This window comes from Brassica napus, chromosome A1 (genome assembly GCF_020379485.1).
Source record: "Brassica napus cultivar Da-Ae chromosome A1, Da-Ae, whole genome shotgun sequence".
NCBI classification, from domain to species: domain Eukaryota; kingdom Viridiplantae; phylum Streptophyta; class Magnoliopsida; order Brassicales; family Brassicaceae; genus Brassica; species Brassica napus.
In genome coordinates this window covers 5,042,190-5,066,828 of record NC_063434.1, presented here as the reverse complement: position 1 = coordinate 5,066,828, position 24,639 = coordinate 5,042,190, and the positions used below count along the sequence as shown (strand labels likewise).

The 24,639-nt window shown below is 31.4% G+C and overlaps 3 protein-coding genes and 1 pseudogene across 7 annotated transcripts; 1 reads left to right on the top strand and 3 right to left on the bottom strand.

The window, feature by feature from the left end:
• Nucleotide 1: 1 nt before the first annotated feature.
• Nucleotides 2–4,811, bottom strand: LOC111212380 (annotated as a pseudogene).
• Nucleotides 4,812–7,761: 2,950 nt separating this feature from the next.
• LOC106424390 (transcription factor TCP2-like) lies at nucleotides 7,762–11,116 on the top strand. Of its 4 annotated transcripts, XM_048782338.1 has the most exons (4): nucleotides 8,161–8,177; nucleotides 8,840–8,921; nucleotides 9,473–9,571; nucleotides 9,788–11,116. In XM_048782338.1, exon 4 carries the CDS (start codon nucleotides 9,814–9,816, stop codon nucleotides 10,882–10,884), a length of 1,071 nt encoding a protein of 356 aa, XP_048638295.1. In that variant the 5' UTR covers nucleotides 8,161–8,177; nucleotides 8,840–8,921; nucleotides 9,473–9,571; nucleotides 9,788–9,813; the 3' UTR covers nucleotides 10,885–11,116. The 4 variants fall into 4 exon arrangements, with proteins under 4 accessions (XP_048638297.1, XP_048638289.1, XP_048638295.1 ...); XM_048782340.1 differs by lacking the exons at nucleotides 8,161–8,177; nucleotides 8,840–8,921 and adding an exon at nucleotides 7,762–7,958 and having other exon boundaries at nucleotides 9,795–11,116; XM_048782332.1 differs by lacking the exons at nucleotides 8,161–8,177; nucleotides 8,840–8,921 and adding an exon at nucleotides 7,763–7,958.
• A 4,864-nt stretch (nucleotides 11,117–15,980) lies between these two features.
• LOC111212386 (F-box protein At4g18380-like) lies at nucleotides 15,981–17,751 on the bottom strand. Its single transcript, XM_022713918.2, has 2 exons — nucleotides 16,471–17,751; nucleotides 15,981–16,318 (listed from the first exon to the last, which is right to left on the bottom strand). Exon 1 carries the CDS (start codon nucleotides 17,627–17,629, stop codon nucleotides 16,499–16,501), a length of 1,131 nt encoding a protein of 376 aa, XP_022569639.2. The 5' UTR covers nucleotides 17,630–17,751; the 3' UTR covers nucleotides 15,981–16,318; nucleotides 16,471–16,498.
• Nucleotides 17,752–21,430: 3,679 nt separating this feature from the next.
• LOC106357469 (KH domain-containing protein At4g18375-like) lies at nucleotides 21,431–24,214 on the bottom strand. Of its 2 annotated transcripts, XM_048782320.1 has the most exons (8): nucleotides 24,046–24,214; nucleotides 23,358–23,960; nucleotides 22,804–23,235; nucleotides 22,510–22,728; nucleotides 22,162–22,425; nucleotides 22,045–22,091; nucleotides 21,862–21,958; nucleotides 21,431–21,789 (listed from the first exon to the last, which is right to left on the bottom strand). In XM_048782320.1, the coding sequence occupies exons 2-8, from the start codon at nucleotides 23,928–23,930 to the stop codon at nucleotides 21,658–21,660; spliced, it is 1,764 nt and encodes a 587-aa protein (XP_048638277.1). In that variant the 5' UTR covers nucleotides 23,931–23,960; nucleotides 24,046–24,214; the 3' UTR covers nucleotides 21,431–21,657. The 2 variants fall into 2 exon arrangements, with proteins under 2 accessions (XP_048638277.1, XP_048638273.1); XM_048782316.1 differs by having other exon boundaries at nucleotides 23,358–24,174.
• Nucleotides 24,215–24,639: the final 425 nt, after the last annotated feature.

Here is a 24,639-nt window from a genome sequence, read left to right as displayed (position 1 = left end):
CTTAGCTAAAACCAAACGTTAGAATCCGGTAGACCGGTCTGAGACAAGCAGCCGCCTGATGCTTTGCCTTCAAACAGAAATTCTTAAACCAGTTGGTGTCAGTAGCAGATACAATCGTAGAAGACTGAAGACGCATCGAAGCTGCTCTTTTCACGAGCTCATTTCGAATGGCTATGTTTGAAGAATCCATTTCCAACAAGAGAAACCTGCCTTGTGATTGTAAGTGGTGAAAAACAACGAACCAAAGCCATCGGAACTCGAGATCAGATCATTCAAGCTCGTGTACCAGAGATCATTGAGGTCGAAGATAAAGAGGAAGGGTGGTTTCTGCAAACATTTTAAAACCTTGTCTCCATATTCGTCCTAGGATTTAAATGTTGAGGAGGCTAATGAGTTTAAGTATCTTCCAATAAGGGTGGACATACAAACGGCAGTAAATCAAACCAAACCAAACCAACGCAAGGCACCAGACGCTAGTGTTTGACGTTTCAGCGACTGCAGACAGTTTTTGGAGTAGAGACCAGATGCACTGAAATTTTAGGAACTATAAACAATCTAGTAATAAATTTAATAATTTTTTAAAGCAAAATGGAAACATATGTTTATAGCAAAACTATTATACGAATTGGACACAGTTTTACTGAGTTTTATATGAATTAGAGAGTTTAATGTGATTTTTGTTAAATAATTCTAAAATTTCGTTTAAAACTATGAGATTTAGATTTTTATTTTTGTAACTATGTCCAAACAATTTAAATTCGTTTAAAAATTCACAATTTAAAATATTTACAACAACATTGTATTTCAGAATTGTTTATGAAATGAAAAGTTCAATAATCGTATACGTGAAATGAATTTTTAAATTTAAAGTTTGAATAACAATTAATTTATCATTTTAATATAAATCTCCTCAAAAATTCAGTTAAATTACATTTTCTTTCTTCTCATTTAATTAATTAATTTTGGTGTCATTTTGTCTCCTTTAATTGTAGTATAATTTTAAACCTCAGATGGAAACATGACTTAGAACTCACTTTAACTAAGATTATATATAAATTACATAGATGTTGCAAAAACAAATATGGGTGTATTTTGTGGTCCTTCCATGATTGATTGTTAGAGATATAACCAATAAAAAATCAAGTTTAGTTCCTAGACTAGTTTGAAGTAATTTACATGGAATGGGTAATACTAAATTAATTATTGTTAATCTAATAATAGAAAGGTAATATACCTCTGGGTGGACCTATTTTCCGAATCACAATTAGAGTTTATTCCATTTAGAGCAAGAAACTTAATGGACAAAATTAATCATGAGTCATGACCCACTAGATTCATTAATGGTCCATTTTAAAAGGACATCAACTTCACTTATATTTTAATGTCTCTAATAATTAATGACATACTTGACCCAGTTATTTATGATAATCTCTAAATCAATTTGGAAAGGTGTTATCTTTGATTTGGACATTTTAGAATACAAAAATCCTTAATTTACGAAAATTGTAAATCTGATTTAGTTCAAATTTAGTTTCACTATTTAAATATATATACCAATTATTGCACTTAAATTTTTTGTTCGATTTTTTATGTCAGAAAAGAAAAGAAAATGTAGTTTACAAAAAAAAAAAAGTGTCATGAAATAGTTAACATGTTTTATTTTTGCGCAGGGCAGTACGTAACGCACATAGTGGCAAAGACCAGAAAATAGTACATGTGCAGTAAAAGGCTGTTTATAAAATCATAACATCACATCACTAACTGTGGTCAAAACAGTACCACTACATTACGAATCTAGTAGGATTCAGATCATGCATTATTTTTATTTTCTATTTGTTTATAATAGGTTATTTAGTAATTCACCAATACTCTAATTGTATTCTTTAAATATAGTAATATACTAATGTAACCCTTTTTTTTTGACAAATGGCTTAAAATATATAAATATATTATGTAACCTTGCAACATTTTCATAACTGTTATTATACTTTCTCGAGTTTAAATAAAAAAACTTTCTCGAGTTTAGATAATTAATACAATTTAGCTATATATATTTTATTGAGGATACCATAATTAAAAAAAAAAAGATGATGTATGTTATTTTAGTTTTCTTTTTCACATTTTATACTATCACAATCAAAGTAGGTCATAGGCTTAAGTATAGACGTATAGTCTGAAACATTCGACTAATGCCTTTTTTTAATTATAAATAAAGATCTCTAAGTTTGTGAAAAAAATTCACTAAAACTCTTAATAAATTATTTATAGTCTCCAAAATCTAAAAACTGAGGTTATGATCACTATAATGTGTTTCTTAACAATTATACATTTGAAAATTTATCTCTCTCTCTCACACACAAAAACAATATTGTCCAATCTAGTAACAAAAATTCACATCACTTTTCCATAGCAATATAATGCATATGGTTAATTTCTTAGTTTTTTATTTAATATGTACATCGGCTAATTCACCTAACAAATTACATAATGAATGAAAACTAAATCCTTATATTGTACTTGTAGTCAATAAGGTTGATACAAACGAGCAAAGAAGAAACCAAATTCTAAGTTATAAAACTTTGTTGTATATACCTTATTAACTTTTTGTTGTGTAGATTAGGAATGTAGTTCATCAAAAAGGAATTGGAGCATCAGAAGCCGAAAAGAAAAATAAACTCGAAAATGTAATAGAGATTAAGCAGAAATTTGGGTGACCAAGAAGCAGACACGTGCAATGGTGTGGTAAAGGAAACAGTGATCGAGAAGTCAGCAAGTCTCCGTTAAGACAGCGACACGTGCTCTCGACCCCGTCGTGAACCACTTGCTCCTCCTTTTGCTTCGTTTATTCTTAATTACTACTTTATAATTTTTATTTTCGTAACACTTAATTACTAGTACTTTATTAAACTCCACAAATCATACTTAACTATCGCATATTAAAAGTTACTAGTTTCTACGCGCGGATTACATCTTTACGATTAAAATTTTATTTTGATTACTTTGTAACATGATATGTTTGAATTTGTTTTAGAAATATATATTTGAGTATTTTTATTTTGTGATTAATTTAACTATATATATTACAGAAATAAATTAATTTAGAATAGTTTGTTGCATAAATTTTAGTAAACTTTTATGTAGCCCATCTTTTTAATTTTTGAATTCTTCTTATGAAAATGGTTATGAATAATGTATTCAAAATATTTTCTTCAATATTTATGTATTACTTTAAAAAAAGCAAACATATAATCTGATGATAAAACAAAAAAATTAAAAGGATACTTGAGATTTAAAAAAAAATGAATGAAAAAAATACAGAGAATGGTAAGTAACAAACAAAGAGGCAGAATCACAAAGAATCATTTATCACACACCTATGATAAAATCAATTATGTGAGGCTGTGAGATATAGCGTTTGGCTAGACTACAAATAATAAAAATATAGATTTGATTTGTAAGCAATAATCTCAATTGTTTTGGTACTGAAAAGAGGTTAAAAGATTTTCGAAGAGGCTTAGATGGATTCAACCTCATCCTTTGTTGTTTTTTTTTCCAATGCCTCAAATAATCTTTTAACTGTTTTATTCTTTCATGGATCACCCGTTTATGTGTTACAATCCCACGTTTAAATCCTTAACTAAATTTGAGGATCAATTAAGATTGTAAAACATAAATTTGCAACACATAAATGGTCCTTGCAACACATAAATTTCTAGATAGCAATTATGAGGTTACTTAACATTTAAATCCTTGCAATCCCACGCCGAGTCACATAACAAATTTATTAGCTACAGAATCGGTGAGAGATGGCGACGGAACACATAATTTTACGTTTAAGCTAAATTTATAGCAAAATCGTAGCGGTCCGTAGCTATATAGCGACGAATGAATTTCGTAGTTTTTCTATAGCTAATTAGCTATGAATTAGGTAGAGATTTTAGTTGTCGCGATTTATGTTACTCTATATTTTAAAATCAAAATATATTTATTATATATACACACAAACCTTGAATAAAAAAAATTTAAATCTTAACTATAAGCCCTAAACAGAAAAGAAACTAAGATCTACTCATTATAAAAAGTTATAAGTTTATAAATCTGTTTTTCCAATCAATCTCAAACCCTAAACTTGACAACAAACTTTATTTATCAACTCCCATATCTTTACTTTAAGTTAAATCCTTACTTTAAATCTTAAGTTAAATCCTTCCTTTTATACCACTAATAAAAATTTAAATCTGATCATTTTAATCATAAATTAAGAACTTAATTTTTTTGAAAACCATGACCTTTAGTCTTAAACCCCAAATCCTATCACCTAAACCCCAAACCATATTCCCAAAACCCAAATTAACCATATTCCCAAAATCCCAAACTTTAAATTAATCATAAACTTAACCTGTAAACTTAAAATTTTTAATTATTGAAATTAAATCATAACCATAAATCCAAAATATAACAAATATATATATATATATATATATAATTTTTAAAATAAGTAAGAAAGGTCCCGACAAAAAAAAGAAGGAAGAAGCAAGAAAGGTGGATTGTTATTAGCCAATGTAATAGGAAGGTGAGGATTGCTCAGTTTATAATCTGAGCCGTTGATAGAAGTTTGATCTAATGAATACAATGCTTTGCATTTGATATTTTATTTTTCTGTATCTCATATCGCTCCAGATCTGTCGGTCTTATCTCTTAATTTTTTTTTTCTCATCTTTCTCCGATCTGTCAATCTCTTCGTCACCTTTGCAATCCTCATCTCCTATTTCTTCTCCGCTGGTGTAAAGCGTAGTCTCTTCTCCAGTCATCTTCTCGCTGGCTTTCTCCTCTCGTCATCTCCTCGCTGGCCTTCTCTTCTCCTGTGGCGCAAGGCGGTGTAGTAGTTCAGTCTCATATACGGTCGTCTCCTCGGTGGTCGCAGTCCAGTCTCCTCTCTACTCCAATGAAGTCCAATCTCTTCTTTGCTCCTCGGTTTGGTCTCCACTCTGCTCCTCTGCGGTTCAGTCTTCTCTATATTCCCCCGCAGTCGTAACTAAATAATATCAAACTAAATATTAAACTGGCCGAAAAAGGATCCGTATGACTAAGATATCCCCGAAAGAAATAAGTAGCACATATCTTTTGAAGCTATGATTGGATTTCAGAGGTTTTTGGGAGAGGTTTTAGTTTGTTGATTAGATTGTGAAAGAAACGGTTTTGTGAGCTTTTTAAAAGAGGATCGTCATTAAAATCATCGCTGATGAGTAATATTAAATGTTAGCTGTTTTTTTTTTCTGTTGTCGTGAAAGAGATCGAGAAATCCAAAAGTTTTAATCAAGAGATATAGGTTTTCAGTGACAAAAAAAAAAGGTTTTTAATAATGTAGTTTGATATGATTGGTTGAATATTTTAAGCAGCACTATATTCATTTCTTTTCGTTACGGTGGAATAGTCTTAGAATTAGGTTTGGGCTACTAAAGCCAACAAACATTTACTTATGGGCTGGATATCTTGTGTTTGAGGTCCATTTCGTGATGACATGATAAAATGATTGGTGGAGAATATTTATGCTTATGTGGCACCCTTTAAAAACTCTTAAAATAGTACTTTTTATATAGTAGGATTCACATTGCGAGTGCAAACAAACGTTTAATTATTCTTTAGTTAATGTATACGTGAGTATTCCATGAGCTAAAGTGGTGTGATGTGGGAATAGCCGAATATGGGTCTGTATTCTTGATCAATATGATTAGCTTAGTCGAAAAAGAAATATATAAAGTTTTTTAAAAGAAAAAAAATACTTTAATAGCTTTCAGATTCCTTAAATACTATACGTCTCCTTTCCCGTAATTTAGTCATTTCTATTTAAAATATTTATGAATTTTTTTTAATTATATGTGTATACTTTGATGCTTGCTTATCTCATCTGATTTGCATTTACTTAAATGTGATTATCATAATTTAGGTTATAAGTAGATGACAAAAAAAAAAAAAAAAATTTAGGTTATAAGTATATCTGTATATAAAATTCCCCCTACTATGATTGCTTATCTGTGTATGAATACATATGCATGTTGCAAAAAGGAGTATGTTATAAGTTTATTTGCATAAATATAATGTTGAAGCTAAATATCATCACTAAGTTTTGCAAATACAAGGAAAATAATTTTTATATCTTAAATGTTGACGTAAGTTTTGATCAGACCCAAATTCAAAATTCGGTTTAATGTATTCTCTAATTCGGTAGAAACTCAGTAAATAAATACTCGATATATTAATAAATATGATAAATTAATAAATTTCTTTAGTCATAGGTTGAAAGAGCTAAATATGACATAATTCGATAAGATAATAATTTTTTTTAAGTTGTGTAAATATATAGTCCCACTTTAAACATAAATAATAACTAATATATTTAAAGTTTATATAGATGTAAACAATGTATTGTATAATCTGGTTTTTTCACATTGAAATCTATTTTTACTTTTCTATTTTTTTCTAAATATATTGTTGTTAGTTTTTCATTTTACACCTAAAAATGCATCTACATTACATTACATTTTTAATATGTTGAATAATCGAATAATAATAACATAAAATTTGTTTCTGTAAAATTTAATCAATAAATATACCGTAAATTAAGTATTTCCTTATTTTTACATGGAAACATACTTCAAAATATATAAATCTAAAAAATAAATATAAACTAATAATTATATAAAATAATAAATGATCAAAGTAGCTGAAATTTTTTTTATTAAAGTTTCAACTTTATTAATTTATAGAGTTTTTACTATATTTTGTGATTACAATACATAATTTTCTTAAAACTTTGTTAATTTACAGTTAGCAAATGATGACATAGATAATTTATAACTTTGTCATTTTCCGTATTATATTTAGTCATCTAATATTGTATTATTTAAAATAATTATTATATTGAAAACTAATAAAACATGTTCCGGGAAGTGACCATTCCAGTTAAACTATTTGATATGTATGACCACTCAACCAATCTCGAATTCGACAATCTGATTACGACGCCAATCTACTACGAATATTATGGTGCATGGTCTTATCCTTTAGTTTACTTAGATGATTAAACCACAAACCCAAAATATTCTTAAAAGTTAATCTAATCGATCATATTAAACAAATTACAATAAAGTTGTATAAACTAATTATGCGTGATGGTAAGAGATCACCCAAACACCAACAACACAAATTACCAAATAAATCACATTTATTTCGTTAAACGTAATGTCCTTGCACTCATGTATTTTTGTTATTTAGTGGTTAAAGACCAAAATTCTGTGTGGTCCAAAATGTTAAATTATGTGTGAAAGTTATTAGAAAAACACCATATTAAAAAACACCATATTTTTCTAAGCTTTTCAATATTTTCTTAATACTTTCTTTTTATTTGCAGATAATTTACCCACATCGATGGTTTATTTACCTCTCATTGAATTGATTTTGTTTTGTATCACATTTATTTTCTCAATTTTGTTTTTGTTCACCTTTTTATTTTCTCAATTTCACTAAAAGAAAAACTCCATAGCATGTAACTGTTGTTGTCTCTGTTTAATGCCAAATCCAGACAAAAAATTTGTTATCTTGAATAAATTATTAAATCCATCTAAATTAACAAAAAGTAATCAAAATTAAATTTAAATTAAATTTAAATTCTAAATACGAACTAATTCTAAGGACTATAATTTAGTTCAGATATTTTATAGATGATGAATGTGGCAATCCAGTGAAAAGGTCATTTAATAAGGGGCAAAAATGGGAATAAAGATACAAGATTGATTTCTCTCTCTCTCCATCGGATCATCACTCCTTTAAATCACCATCAAAGAAATTCCAATTTTCTCGGATTTTTATTTCTAAAACTATTTTTTTCTTACAATCCCTAAAACCCTAGTCCTCTTTCACGCAACCTACTAAACTCAGCTCAAAGCTCATCTGTTTCTGTAAGTCTCAAATTCTCTTATACTATTCACCAAAGTTTCGATCTTTCCCAAACAAAAAGAACTTAATCTTTATCAGATAAATAACTTTAATTTTGTTATTTTTCAGTCTTGATTCTGAAAAAAAAACAATTATAGATCCATGATTCAGATTTCCTGATGAGAATTTCTAAACCAGGAAAGCTAAATTCAAATTAGAAAGAAGCGTTATGTGTACATGATATTGGGGGTGATTGGTTGGGCTTTATCTCCCTACTTTAGCTTTATTTATTTTTAAATCACTAAATTTTACCAATCATGTTGTAGCTTTAGTTTTGAAAATTAAAATCTACATCAAGTTTTTGTTTAGTTTTACCAATCATGCTTTAGCTTTATTTTTAAAGCTACAGCAGAAAAAATAAAGCAAAACTTTTTGTTATGTATTTTAGGCAAAAATGCTACATCATCTTTTTATATGCTGTAGAATCTGTAAAATGAAAAAAAAATCTATAATATCAAATAAATTATATAATCATAATAAAAACTTTTATAAATATTTTAATTGTGAATTTGAGTGTTTTTTAATTATTAAGATATTTAAATAATATAAATATTATTTACATATCACATTTTAAATTACATTAAATTTTGATAATTTATAAAAAATATTAATATAAATTATTTTAATTCATATAAAATAATAATTTTATACATATAACACATATTTTATATATTTTATTTTAAATTATCTACAACCTATAACTTACAGCTACAACAAATTTAATTAGAGCAAAAGTCTCTGCATAAAAAAGTTTACAGTAACAACTTTACAGCTACAACCAATTTATCTACAGCTAAACATCTACAGTTAAATTTTTAAAGCCACAGTCGAACCAATCATCACCATTGTTTTTACAATCAAGCAAGAGAGGTTGACACCTGTTTCATCTAGAGTCCAACGATCTGCAAAGAATCCAGAACACTACAGTAATAATGATTTCCTTTTTTAATTTAATTTAATTTATCTTCTTGTTGGTAACCAAGAAACAGCTTAATTGATTAGTATTTGTGTACGAAACACCAAACTTTTAAATAGATCATTGAACTCGACTCCTGTATTTTTTTTTGTCTTGTTATCTTTAAAGTTTCCATTGATAATTGCTTCAGCCGAAAGTTGCTGTTTCATCGAAATTTAGTAGCTAATTTATCATTAGCTTCTGATCTTCCTTGTAGCTGTTCTTTGAATATCTTTTGCATTATCAACATTAAACCTATTTAATCAAAATCATCTTTTTATTTAACCTGCCTGTCAGATCTAGAACATATCTTCGAATCAGAATAGCTAATATCTTAATTATGTATATATGATGAAAGTCTTCTCTTTAAAAAGTAGATAAGGATGTAACATAATTAAACACATAGATATATGATATATATATGTAGAGATTTGTTCTTATGATAGAGATTTTATTTTTATAGGTAAAATTCTTATGATGATGAGACAGTTTCTTAGTTTTTGTTTCGTCTTCTTATTGCAGGGCTCGTGGGCTGAAATCATTTCAGACAGCGCTTTTGATGACTCTGCAACAGCTTGCAGACAAGCTTAAACGAAGCTGTATCTACTACTGACTTTGATGGTGAAATATCGAAAACCCTAAATTAAAAGAAAGAAAAAAAAAAACAAAACTTTTAAATTGTTTTGTTTTGGCTTTTGTTTTTTCCTCTGAGTGTTTTTTTTTTCACCATCAATGCTTACAAAATACAGTGTGTAAACAAAACCAAAAAAAATTCCTTCTTTAAATCCCAAGAAAAAACCCTAAAGTCTCGATTTTTAAATTGTTTTGGGGGAAAAGCTTTTAGGCATGAGATTACTGGTGAGATGTTTCCTAAAACGGGAGATGATGTTATAATTGGAGATCTGATGAAGACTAACAACAATGGAGACGTGGTGGATAACAACAGCAACCGGTTAAGCAGGTGGCATCACAACTCTTCCCGGATAATTAGGGTTTCGCGAGCTTCGGGTGGCAAAGATCGACACAGCAAAGTCTGGACTTCCAAAGGCCCACGTGACCGGCGTGTCCGGTTATCAGTCTCAACCGCTCTTCAGTTCTACGATCTTCAAGACCGGTTAGGTCTCGATCAGCCGAGCAAAGCCGTTGAATGGCTAATCAAAGCCGCCGAAGATTCCATCTCCGAGCTTCCTTCCCTCAACAACACGAATTTCCCGATGACCGATGACGAGAACCAGAACCAGACAGTAACTGCTGCGGCGGCTAAATCGGCTTGTAGTAGCAATTCGGACACGAGCAAGAACTCTTCTGGTCTGTCTCTTTCGAGATCGGAGCTAAGGGATAAAGCTAGGGAGAGAGCTAGAGAGAGAACAGCCAAAGAGACCAAGGAGAGAGACCACACTGGTTCCTTCACCGATCTGTTGAATTCCGGTTCGGATCCGGTTAACGTAAACCGGCAATGGATGGCTACTTCTTCATCGCCTGCTCAAATGGAGTATTTAACCTCGGGTTTGATACTCGGGTCGGGTCAAACCCATTTCCCGATTCAAACAAGTGCTCACCCTTTCTCCGACCATCATCATCATCCTCAAGAGTTTTCCTTCGTTCCCGACCATCTGATTTCTCCGGCAGGATCCAACGGCGGTGGAGCGTTCAATCTTGATTTCAACATGTCGTCGACCACCTCCGCCGCCGGAACCGCCGGGTTCAGTGGTTTCAACAGGGGGACCCTTCAGTCCAATTCATCAAACCATCATCAGCAGCAGTCTTTTCTCGCTAATCTGCAGAGGTTTTCATCATCAGAAGGTGGTGGAGGTCCACAGTTCTTGTTCGGTGCACTGCCTGCAGAGAATCACCACCCCAACAACCACCAGTTTCAGCTTTATTATGAAAATGGATGCAGAAACTCAGACCAAAAGGGCAAAGGCAAGAACTGATGACACTGTTACTGTTTGCATCTTTTGTTTGAGTTTCTTTGTTTTTTTTTGCTTGCTTTATCTATCACCCAAATGTCAAATCTCGCTCCTCTTGGTTTATCTTTCGGATCATCATCATCCTCTCAATGTGTGTGTTAAATCTGTTTGATACGATATATGGTCTAATTTGGAAATCTTTTCAGATTGGGTTTGTAATGTTGTATTTGTGATAATAGAATTTTGTTTGTGGCTTCATAATTCTAGTTTTATCATTTATATTGAGTTTTATTATTTTTGGAGCAAACAATAGAGTTTTTTTTTTTTTTTGAATTTAGTTAATTGTTATAGTACAAAGATACTATTTATTGGTATTCATGAAACAAGTATAGGTCAAAGACTCAAGGTAATAGGGCGATCCTTTTAAGGGTACTAGATTGAATCAAATCAAATAGCAGAAGTAAAATTATTGATGGATCCTTTTAATGGAGAGACATCAGTCTTATAAAAATGGATGTGTAGAAATAAATAATTTATATGATAGATAAATGAAACTGAAAAATTAGGAGAATGACCATTATGCACTGAAGAGAGTGGAAATTAAAATGATCTGTCTCCTGTTATGCTCTATGTTTGGTTCCCTTCTTCCTTAGCATCTCTCATCTCTTTCTTCTTGTCTGTCTCTCTCTCGATATGCATCAATTTATATATATCTATATAATAGTATATGATATATTTTCCCCATTTTGACAGCTGTTCTCTTCATCAATGGCTATTCCCAAAATTTCATATTTTTGTTATGATCTGTTTTTATTATTGTAAGTATTATAAACTTTTTCATTCATGTGCTACTTGATCTTCTGCACCCACATGGGTAGCCTATCTTTTAGGGTACTAGACAAAGTATTATTTAATATGTTCTTTTAGCTGTTTATTTATTTTAGCATTCAACTTTTGTGTGGTTTTGGGATTTAGAGTAAAGCTGGTTTACTTGTGTTTCATGTTTTCTGAGGCTTTATCATGTAAAGGGAACTTAAAAGGATTCGCTAGAGTAAAACTTTCAAAAGAGTGAAAGACTATATGTTTAGTGTATTTGCTTGAAAGAAATTAACAGTATAGTGGCCTAAATACAAGAGATAACAAATATTATAATAGTCAAATCAGTTGATTCATATCACCTGATTAATCTTACTGAACAGTTTCTATTGTTTGGAAATTATAAATCATACTCACTTTGTTTTATAAGTAGTTTTATAATTTTTTATTTTTAAATATAAATATTTAAAAATGTTCAATGTAGCTTTTACATTTATTGAATATGTATAACCAAATTTTTTAAAACTAGTTTTATTAGGTAGAAGAAACCACAACTCCAAAATGAGAAAAACGTAATGGAATAAAAATTAGAGAAACTCAGAAAAGGCTTGCACTATAGGCAAAACAGAAACTTCTAAATGTGTAACCAATTAAGTTACGTTGACTTTTTATAATTGATTGAATGCATATTAAATGATAGTTTTCAAAGTAATAGTTTTCTTAATGTAAGTGTTTTATAAAACTACTTGTAATTTAAAAAAGTAGTATAGACTTTGTATCAACAGTTGTGTACTTCAAAAATCTTTTTGGGAAAAGGATTTCGCTTATTAGTTCGTATTAAGGCGTTTTTAAGTGTTTTCGATTCATTTTGATTTATCTTTTAGGCATGCTTTTCGAATTTATTACACTTTGCTGCATCTGCTGAATGAAGACAGTCAAATGGTCCATATTATTTTTTGAAATAATGTTATCACGTTCATAATGATTGAAAGATATAATAAAAAAAGTTATCATTAAGAGAATGGTCCATATTTACAAACTAAAAATGAAGAAAGAAGAAAACAAGTTTGATAGAAACGAAATTGGTCCTTTTGAGAGGGACATTGTTTTTTTCCCAATGAAATTGTAATTCAGTTCCAAACCAAAGAAGAAAACGAAAAATCAAAAATATATTGAATATTTCAAGGTACTCAAGGATTCTACTTTTAAATTATTTAAAAATATTTCAGCATAATTTGTTTTCTTCAACATAATCACCAGTCGGAGCAAAAATGAGTCAACTCTATTGTTGACCACTTACAATTATGTTTAGTAAAAACACAAACAAAATCAATATTACTTTCTGTGACAAAAAAAATAATACTCCTTCCGTTTTTTAATATATTTCATTTTAGAAAAAAAATTTATGTTTTAAATTATATGACATTTTCGGTTTTGTATGTAAAATTTATCGATACTTAATGTTATATGATCAATGATAATATACTTTTTATTTTATTATTGGTTGATTTGTGGTTAGGTAAATAATTAATAATGTTTTTGTTTAAAAAGTATAAAAAATTTAATGATTTTCTTAATTTGTGTGCATAATTCTAAAATGACTTATATTAAAAAAACATAATATTTCTCGTTTTTCCCCACTTGAATTTGGCGTGTTTTAAAACTATGCATTGAGAAATTTAGAAATTTGGCCCGTGCCACCTTTGTATTTGTTGAGCCCTTAAAAGCTTGTTTGGTTAGTGTAATGTTCTGTGTTTGCAGACCACCTAAGAAAAGCCCAATATATAACCCTTATATTTTCTTATCGATCAGTTTTGAGTTTTACATGTGTTCTTTTTTTGAAAGCTATATTACATTTCTTCACTTTGGGTATAATCTCAAGTTTTACATGTCTTTCTTTATATGTATCTGTCTTATAAATTTTGAAAGCTATTAGATTATTTTTAATACGAAATGTATGAGTTATCTTTTAGTTTTTTTTAAGAGAAAGAATTGCTACTTTAAATTATTGATTTACTAAGACAACACAAAATTCATAAGCTTTGTGGCAAATTAATAGAAAAATTATCTTTGTCTCGGTTTCCTCTCTTTTGTTTTTTTTTCATATCTCAGTAACTCAAATATGAGTGATTATACAGTTAACTAAGGTAGTAGACTTTTGTAATCAGTGACATTGCCATTTCTGCTTGGCTATCTTATTCATGAGACAACTCATGTTCTACTGAGTTAATGAGATAATGTTAGCTTCCCGATACAGTATTTGATCAACGAATTAATGGAGTTTTTCAACAGAATAAGCCAAAGCTATATATGATTCATGTTTTATAAGAGGAAGTGTAATAGAACAAAATTGTCTACATTACTACAATTTCTGTTCCACAAATCCGGTGGGCGCAATTTCTGTGAAACTGTGGTTCATAGCTACCAATATAATAGTTTAGCTAACGAATCAAACCAAGTAAGCTAAATTCCTTAACAATAAAGGTGTTGAAACACTAAATTTGTAATAAAGGTGTTGAAACACTAAATTTGTATTGAAAAATAAAGAAAAGGGGGTAAAATTGTTTGTAAAGTTAGCTTATAGTTAGTGACTAAGTAAGATTATATGGTTGGGTTGGTAGTTAATAAAATGGAGAGTAGTTATACAACGGTGTCTACAAAGATGTAGGACAATTACGAATGCCAAAAATCAAGTTCTCTAACAATGTTCAAAGTAAACAGTGGAGAGATTTCCAAACCATATAACAAAGCGTACAAAAGTAAAAAAAAAAGATGTATGCTCGAGTAAATATCGATAGCTATTACAAACGTTGAAAAATTAAAATAGGATTAGGATGTATCGGTCGTTTAGCCTAACCGATGTTCTGTACTCAAATATTCCAACTAATAAACCATTGCTTTGAATTAATATAATTTATTTTGTAATTATATAGTTTTTTGAGTGGAGAGGTCAATTTCCAAATTTGTGTATAATATATATTGTCTAATACTTTACTTCTTTTGGGAGAAAAAGCCTTAATGTTCGGGAAGCCTTTAATCATCTATTTCTTTCGTTTTTTTTCTCTACAAGCCTTTAAGCACCTATAATTGTGTCTATTTTCGTTTTTTTGTTTCTACATCACAATGAGAAGTCCACTAATTTTGTTGTTTCTAAAATAAAAGTCTCTTTTGACATAGCTTTATATTCACCACACCACACCACACCAATCAAATCTGTTCGTGATTGATACAAAAAACTGGCAAGGGAGAAAGGTAGTGTTTATCTTTGTTTTCTTACAACTTAGCTGATGCTAATGTTTATTAAAGTTAAAGCAAAGAAAATTAGATGAATCGTTGCACACGATTCATGTTTCAGAGTTAAGCAACGTGTTGCCTAACCTTAAGCTTAAGCTATGCATAAATAACAAAATGTCACCATAAAAGGAAAAAACGACAAAATGAGGTTTGGTTAGAGACATGTTCTTAACCCGATGCGTTAGGTTGGTTGAACTTGTAGTAGTAAATGAAACTCGATCTCGAATATGTTTCAACGCAAAGTAAAACTTGTTTTCCTCTTCTTACAAAGATAAACTCCAATCGAAAATAGAGGAAAAATATACATCTTTCTCCTGTAAATTATGTCGCGTGAATGATTTTAATAAATAATGTTTTTATCAGATATGATTACGAAAAACACTTATTTAAACTAAAGAAACAGTATAATGTGACATATACTGATACATTATTATTTACTTAATGGACAATAATTTCATCCCACTCACAAACTTTTGCCTGCCCCAAAGTAAACAGGTGGGCTCTTTCTTGTTGAAGTATCCAATATCCATATCTTTCAAGCAGACCAAACATACATATATACTTCATATTTTATATGATATGCATATGTAACCAATATTGTGAAGCGGGATAAAATATACCATTCTCAATATTATGGTATTGTTTTAAGCATTTAGGTACACATTGCTGTATATAAGTTATGATGAAACATAACTTTTTTGGTGCACTACGCACACACTGAATCTGACATACACACATGACGATACATATTTTAACAAGCGTAGTCGGTTTTAGACCAAGGTGCATTTCATTTGGGTTTTAAATCAATCGATTGACTAAAAGAGCAAAATATTAATTTCGTTATGAGTTCAATCTTTAATACGTAAATAGCACAAGTTTGTAACACTATTGTGGTTAGATTAACAGACTCAAATCTCAATATTGGTCTCTGTTTTTTAAAATTTATAAATATTTTATTTTTATGTCTCATAGCAATGGTTTTTGATGCAGAAGTATGAAACACTTGCAACTGCTCTCAATTTTATTTTATTTAACAACTTGGGAGAAATATATAAAGACAAGGGAGAATCAAACTGTATCACTTACCTACAAATAATATTAACATTAATAATGAAAGAAAGATGCACAGAGGAAGATTTTATAAGATAAGAAACTTGCTCTTGCACGATTGCTATGCGAGCTGAAAATATAAAAAAAGCAGCCAGCTGATGCGGTTTCTGGTGTCCGAGCAGCCGGAACTAGAAGCACTGAGTCATTAATTCTATAGAGTGCCCCAATGGTGAATCTGAGAATGGCAAAACTGATCTTATGCACTCTATTCAAAACCTGGCCAGCCTTCAGGATCCACCTATCAAACAAAGCAGAGCAAAGATTGAGATTGTATCCCTCTTGATCAACAATGAAACATATAAATTTTGAATATTTTTTTTTAATATCAAAACTAATTTGGTCCAAAACAATTGATCACTCAAAATTACTTCATAAGCAAAAGATTCATACCTCAAGACAATACTCCAACTCTTGGACCTTAGAACGAGTTCATCTCAAGACAGTAAGTCCTCCTCTTAACAAGCATCTTAGCAGCCACCCCATAAGCCCCATCAAACGCAGAAGAAACCCAAGACACATCACACACCTCCTTCTTCGACTCACTAGGTCTAATCGCGACCAAAGTCGCACCCTTCAACACAGTCCCATCAGGCAACTCCAAAGAAGGAGCATACCAAAGCCTCATGTTCAGAGCCGGCACAAGCGTCCTCTTAGAAGCCGAAGAAGCAGACAACGGTTTCACCCTCAACTCCTCCAACTGATCTCTGTTCATACAAAGCACTCCTTGCCCATCGGTATCCGTCAGCACCAAACTATCGAGCGTCTTGTGCTCCGCGATGATCGGCTGAAGCAAGTAGTGCCTCGCGGAGGCAGCGATGAGGGAGCTGATCGTCCACACGACACGAAGCTTGAGCCCTCCGTTCGTGTAGAACGACTCCGGTATGCTCCCGTTGTCCTCCACCACCGCCGCGCTGTCGCCGTCGGAAGGAGGAGGGTCCGTGGCCACGGAGGAGGCGCCGAGGATGACGCAATTCTCGAGGGTTGACCCGAACTCCGCACGCCATTTCAGCAAAACGCCGTCGTCTATGCCTAGCTCGCCGGCGGGAAGCTCGATGCGGAGGAGACGAATCTCGTTGAAGTTTTTGAGGACCTGCGTCGGGGAGTGGTGAGTCACGCCGCCTTGCTCGATCTCTCCGTCTTCTCCTCCTCCGGTGATGGACAACGACGAGGAAGGAGACGGTGACGACGATGAGGATGATGAGCGTTTCGTGGAGAGGAGCTGCGTCAAAGCGTGTAAAGGCTTGAAGATGAGGCGGAAGATGGCGGAGAAGGGGGAGGCGGAGGAGCAAGGCTTGTCGGGGGAGAGGGAGGAGGGATCGTCGTCGTCGGAGATGACGCAGTCGACGCGGACGACGACGTTTTCGACTTGGGGGACGAGGGAGTGGAATCTCTTGGAAACGACGCCGCATCGGCCGAGGGATTTGACGTCGCCGATGCGGTTGAAGACGAGGAGGAGGATGGAGTCGGGGAGGTGGTCGAAGAAGTCGGGTGGGTCTAGCGGTTCCGGGTGGATCCGAGAGAGCGGATCTGAACGGTGGATAACGGCCATGAATGAATGAGAGAATCAGAGGAGATAACGCATGGAAGAGAAGAGGAAAGGAATCTTTGAGGGAGAGAGGATATAAGAGGAAGTGAGTTGATTAGATCCACGAGTTTCTTTTTCTTTTGTCTCTTGTCTGAATATTTAAGAATGGAAATAGCGCGTGTGGACACGCGTGAAGAGATCAGAGAGAGGATTTCATTAATTTAACATGATTGAGATCATTAATTATAATCATCTGAATACAAGAAGGGTAGTGACAGAATTCCAGTTAGGTGTAGGTGTGTTGAATTTCGGATATTGAAAAATACCATCCTGAAATTTTTGCGATGAAATTTATAAGAAAGTTCGTATAACAAAATGGGATTGGCATTTTTTTTTTTTTTGGCATCTGGGATTGGCATTTGATTAGCTAAAATCACTATCGCTTTTAATAAAACTAGGTGTTTTGCCCGCGATGCGGACTTAAACATTTTCATAATTTTTGAAAAGTTCTTTTTACACTATTTATTATACTAAAATAAATCTTAAAATAACTTAATATTATATTTTTAATTATATAATTAAAAAAATATTTGATTTATATTTAATTATGTAATTTATGTTTTTAATTTTTTACTAAAATACTTTTTCAGATAACAATACAATATATATATATATAATTTTTTTAATTATATTTTTAGATTTTGGATAATTCAATATTCTATTTTAATTATTTAATTAAGAATTTTATTTGATTAATATTTAGTTATATAAATCATGTTTTTAACTTTTTACTAAAATAGTTTTTCAGATAACAATATAATATATAAATAAATTACTCTGTTTCAAATTATATTTTCAGATTTTTGATAATTTTTACTATAATTAATTTTAATCAATTATCTAATCAAATAAATTAAAATTTCGTTTTATTTTTAATTTAGTTATACATTTTATTTGATTAATATTTAGTTAAATAATTCATATTTTTAACTTTTTACTACAAGACTTTTTCAGATAACAATACAATATATACATAAATTATCTCTTTTTTAACTTATATTTTTAGATTTTAGATAATTTTTATTATTATTAATTTTAATCAATTATCTAATCAAATAAATTAAAATTTCGTTTTTATTTTTTAATTTAGTTATACATTTTATTCATTAAGGGTATAAACGTTATTAACCATTCTAACTTTTAACGTGATTTTTAAATTTTGGATAATTCAATATTCTATTATCTAATCAAAATAACTAAAATTTTGTTTTTATTTTTTAATTTAGTTATACATTTTATTCATTAAGGGTATAAACGTTATTAATCATTCTAACTTTTAATGTCATTTTCAGATTTTGGATAATTCAATATTCTATTTTTAATTATATAATTAAGAATTTTATTTAATTAATATTTAGTTATATAATTCATGTTTTTAACTTTTTACTAAAAGACTTATTCAAATAACAATACAATATATACATAAATTATCTCTTTTTAAATATATTTTCAGATTTTGGATAATTCTTACTATTATTAATTTTAATCAATTATCTAATTTAATTTCGTTTTTATTTTTTAATTTAGTTATATATTTTATTCATTAAGGGTATAAACGTTATTAACCGCTCTAACCTTTAACTTGAGAGCTCGATTCTAAAAATTTACTTCGCAAATAATAGTATAGATTTGATTTAAGATGCATATTTGGAAAGTTTTAAATTTTTTATTTTTTAGTTTTTATGATAATCTATGTTATAAATATGGGTAATAAAAAAATTAAACAAGTTCTATTAAAATATTTTAGAATATCCATTTTTCAATAAATTATTTTAAACAAATAAGTTATACAAATATGCAAAAAAAAAATATCGATGGTTGAGATGAGTTGACATCTAATTCAATATAAACAGAAATACACTTTTAATTTATAAAATATATTTTCAATAATATAATCAGTGTAAGAAAATTTTCCTAATTTATATTTTATCAAATGATATGTGGGTAATAAAAACATTTTCTACAATCCATATATTTGAATAAGCTTACATTATGATAAATGGGCTATATTATATAAATAATTATGTTTGCAGACTATGATCAAACAATAGAAAACATTAAATAGTGTGAAAGCTTCAAATGGTAATCCACCATTTTCACCATGCATAATCTAACTGAGCCTACAAAATATCCTAAGACCATATAACATGCATTATACAGATTTGAATTTTTGATAGTATCACAACAAACTATTGCATTAATACAACCATCTTACTCCAATTCTTGGTCGTATTCTTAGTTTTTATATTGTGTGATTATTTAATCTCTACCGGTATAATAACCCAAATAATTGTAATGCTTCGTGGGTGTTCAATAATCAAATAAGAATAGATGAGAAGATACAGTTATATAGTTATTTTATACAAAGATTATTCATGGCATGATATGGAGTTGCATTATCATAAGATTTTCGACTTAGCTGTACCACATGATAAGTCGTTAGGTCATTTGGTGAGAATGAATTGGATTTGCCTAGTGCTCTATAGTCTACTCGTAGGCAAATTCTTCCTTTTCTTTTTCTTTTATAATAAATTATACAATTCAGTTCTAATAGGTGTTAAAATGGAAATTCAGATTCAATTTGATTATTATATATTTATTAGTTAAAAAAATTTAGTACCTCAAACAAACATTTAGAGTTCCAGATTCATCCCGTCTTCATGGAATTTCCTAGTGTTTGTTACTACTTACTATAATTTAATTAACAATATGATCTGTGATAATATAATTGGAAGCCAGATAAAGAAAAGAGAAAGTGAGATATGTAAAATGCATTTAGACAAGTCATGTGTGGAATCTGAAATGGCACAGTACAGAGCATTGATTTAGATCTGAATCAATAAGAGGAGAAACTTAGCAGGGAAGTAACAAAAGCCGCAGATATTGGTGTCACATGCACGTCGTGTCATGTGTCCATTCTTATTTTGCACGCCCCGCCGTTTTTACTTTTATCGTCGACGTAAAAATGCAGCATTGCCCGTCCGTACAAGTTCACCAAAGTACATTACATAATTTACGTCGTAACTTCTTCTTTTTTCTGGAATCCAGATTCAATAACAGATAGTGAAGACTTAAAGTATGTCCACAAGAAATCAGTGATTTTTTTAAAAAAGTTGTATAAACGAAAGCTTTTTTTTTTTAAGTAGAATATTTGGGTGAATTTTATAGAGAAAATTACAATAAAATATAGGTATGGATTGGTGCAAAATAATGGAATACATCAGAGAAACATGTGACTATTAAATGCAAAAGCAGCAACATAAGTTACAGAACTCGAAAATACAGTAGGATTCAAGAAATGAAAATTCATGAAACATCTAAGATCCTTCCTTCTTAAATAATATCCTTGCATCATAATTCAAGAAAATAAATAAATAACATCCAGCTAAATAGATTTGTAACACGATTTCCAGATCATCAATCTCCTATTATTTCTCAGTATTATTTTTTATTTTTGTTATGATCGTACAAAGTTTATATATGATAAATGAGAAATCCAACCAATCATATGTCAGTGTTTGTTAATCATCCGTGTGTACATGTGCAGAACACAAACTCTTACGTACCATAACAAAATGTACAGAAGAGTTATATAATATAGGTGTCAAATACAGTACGAGTATTTTTATTTACATATGTGATAGAAAATGATACATCGTTATATTTAAATTACAACAAGGGCCGTTCAAGAATTTACGTACTTGCATAGCTGCATTTTAATTAGTTTCTGAAAGGTACGGGGTTGTGAAAATAAAATAAAAACTATAGGGAAAATAAGTAAACTATAATAAACAATAGAGGGTCTTCTGCATGTAATTTCCAAGAATTTAAATAACAAGCAACGCTACGGTACACGGCTCATAGACACATGATCGCTAAACCGGAATATCATTGTATTCCGGGTTGTTATTAATTAAACAACTTCTCCTACAGTTACAGTAAACCGAGGTGAGAAAGAACTCACCACAAAGCTAGAGAGTTAAGAGACTGTTTCAAGTGGACATAATAAAAGCTTGGAACAAGTTCTCTGCACTACGCATCTGTTCAGGTGTGCCTGATACGAGAGCAATGCGATCACCGTTTGAAGTTTTGGAATCCGAAACTTCTACCATCGCTCCTGATATCTGAAAGACAGAGAGATGCAATTACCAAATGACAAACCGAAGAATTGATCATAAAGATTTCAGAAAACAGACCCTTCTCATGTTCTCCAAATTGCCTCCTCCTTTGCCGATAACTTTATTCACTGCATTCGCCGGGACAAGAATCTCCAAGGCAGAAGATTGATACAATCTATAGATAAAGAAAATGTTTTAAACCATTTGAAACAAAGTGATAAAGAAGAAGCCAAGTTCTTTGCTGTAGTTTGAAAAACTTACCCTCCATATGAGTATGGACCGACTGATACCAAACCATGATCTCTTGCCTGCTTATGAAAATAAAAACTAAGACATATGTCACCAAGAGAATCAGAAGAACTCAAGATGTGAGCTTACCGGGAAACTACTTTCATAACCATAGAATCTGTCTGAAGAAACCATTCCCAAACTGCTTTCCCCTGTCTCTCGCCTCTGATCAAAATCTACAGAAGGATATTCTGGAACAGAAGATACAAAAGGAGGAAGTGTAAAACCGGAATGATCAGATCTTGAAGGAGGATTCCTAGCAGAGACACTGCCTCTATCTTCTAAAACATCTTCTCGAAGTCTCAGAACAATCTGAATGAGAGCATCTCTCACACTGCTGACTTCACCAGATACCTAATGATTACAAGAGATTTCGAAGTTGAATATAAAGCAACATAAAGAGAAAATATTTGAAATTTGATTAGGGACTATAATAACCTCAACAAGATCATCGTTATTCCCTTTGGAGATACGGATACTGGCGTTGGTTCTTTTCCTGATCTGGGTTATGACAGAACCGCTTTTCCCTATAACGCATCCAATAGCCTTGGAAGGAACAAGAAGTTGCATCTTAACAGTCTCCTCATCATCCTCATTGATCTTCTCTTGCAGAAGAAGAATAGCTTCAACAGCCATAGACTTCATATCATCAGGAGACTGAATAACAAACAAACAACAATATAAAAAAAAACACTTCACAAAAAGAAACGATGATAAAAAGTGGAATCAAACCTCTGTAGCGGTGACAATAATAACACACTCATCATCACCATGATTTGCTTTATTAACCTCAATACGAGAACCACTCGCTTCTCTCATTCCATTAATGGTTGAACCTTCTCTCCCGATAACACGGCCGATACTGGACACAGGGCACAACACCTTCAAAACCAGCTCCTTCGATCCAGAAGACCCGCCAAAACCATGAGACACAGCAGGACTAGTGGTTTCTGCATAGCCCTGAAACTCAGATGCATTCACAAACGACGGAACACCTGCCCTCTGATAGACATAACTAGAAACCTCCGATGGAACTATAACACTAGCTGGAGTGTCTTGCACGGTTGTTGAATCAAGAGGAATCTGTTCACGAGGGTTGGTCTTGTACATGGTAGCAGAAACAGCGTAAAGAGCCTTCTTCACAGATTCATGCTCACCAGATATCTAAAAACCAAAACATAATTTAAAAAAATAAAACTAGTGAAAGTTAGAGTTTCAGACACTAATCTATGTAATGTTTCTCGCAGTTTGTAATAGAATAATTGACAAAAAAAAAAGACACTAACCAGAACTACATTATCAAAATCCAAGGCACAAGCATGAGAAGGATCCGAGACATCTTTAGAATCAACCTCAACACTAGCTCCAGTTCTTCTCCTAATGCTCTTGATAACCGCACCAGCTTTACCAATCACAGCAGAAGCTTGGCTAGAGGGAACCAAAAGACGACACTCCTCCTTCTTATTACCATTCTTCTTATCTCCAGCAGCAGCACTCTCCACACAGCTCACGATCGTGTCGTGGACTCTGAGAAGAGCATCTTGCGCACAGCACAGAGGCTCTGTTTCGGTCTCTGTTACGTCGACTTTCTCCTTAACCGAAGAGTAGATTGTGATGACTCTTTGGGTGCAGCCAGGTGACTGGTCAAAGACTTTGACTTTGGCCTTGGTGGTGTCCCTGATGGCGTTTATGACTTTGCCGCTCTTGCCTATGACGCCACCGATGATTCCGACGGGGCATAGGATTCTGTAGATTACGAGGTCTTCTTTGTTGGTGGTTTCGTGGTTATCGTTTGAAAATCGCCTCCTTTGATTGTTGTTGTCGTTGTGATTGGATTTTCGTTTCTTACGGTCACTCATTGTGAGATTGATAAGCACAGAGAAAGGTTGCTGATAAGAGCAATCTATTATCAGAAGATAGAATTGAGAAAACAGAAAGACAATGTATTCGATCTAAGAGTTTTGATGTTCGTACAGAGATGATGTGGATTGAGTGAGATCGTCCGGAAGATGGATGGCGGCGGCCGGCGGCGGATAGGATAGATTCTTTTATCACTTCGGGGCACTGGCCTCCCAAATCTTTTATTTCTTAATTGGTCCTGTTACTTCAGAATTGACCAATAAGACCCTATTTCGTGCAACTACGACAAAAAACCCCTACAAAATGTCAAAATCTAATTTCGTTACAATACAAGCGTCGTTTTCGGTTTTCAATGCAAAATTTATTAATTTTATTCTGTTATTTATTTTTCTATTGATTGAAATATAGTTAGGTGTATAGGTAATTATATTTTTATATAAAAAACATGTAAAATTAATTGTTTCCTTAATCCGTGTGCACAAATCTAAAACGATACTTAATATGAAACAGAGAGAGTATTAGTTTATAAATTATTTATAAATTCCAATTTACCATGTATTTAATAATTTAATAAATATTTTTATGTCTCTAAATTACAATGTACTTGTTTCTTAATCAAGATAATCATTAAACGAAAAATAATAATTTTTTTTAAAATAAAAATATGAACAAATTAGAGCCGAAAACAAAGAAAAAAAATTAATAAAA

Bases quoted from the DNA above. Each gene is read 5' to 3' on its own strand.
- LOC106357469 (XM_048782320.1), bottom strand. From the start codon at position 23,930: ATGAGTGACCGTAAGAAACGAAAATCCAATCACAACGACAACAACAAT. The intron at 22,426-22,509 runs GTTATTATAGTC...TGTAATCATTAG, and splicing joins ATAACGATGATCTTGTTGAG to GTATCTGGTGAAGTCAGCAG. The intron at 21,959-22,044 runs GTAAGTTTTTCA...CTTTATCTATAG, and splicing joins GGTCCATACTCATATGGAGG to ATTGTATCAATCTTCTGCCT.
- LOC111212386 (XM_022713918.2), bottom strand. From the start codon at position 17,629: ATGGCCGTTATCCACCGTTCAGATCCGCTCTCTCGGATCCACCCGGAA.
- LOC106424390 (XM_048782340.1), top strand. From the start codon at position 9,814: ATGTTTCCTAAAACGGGAGATGATGTTATAATTGGAGATCTGATGAAG.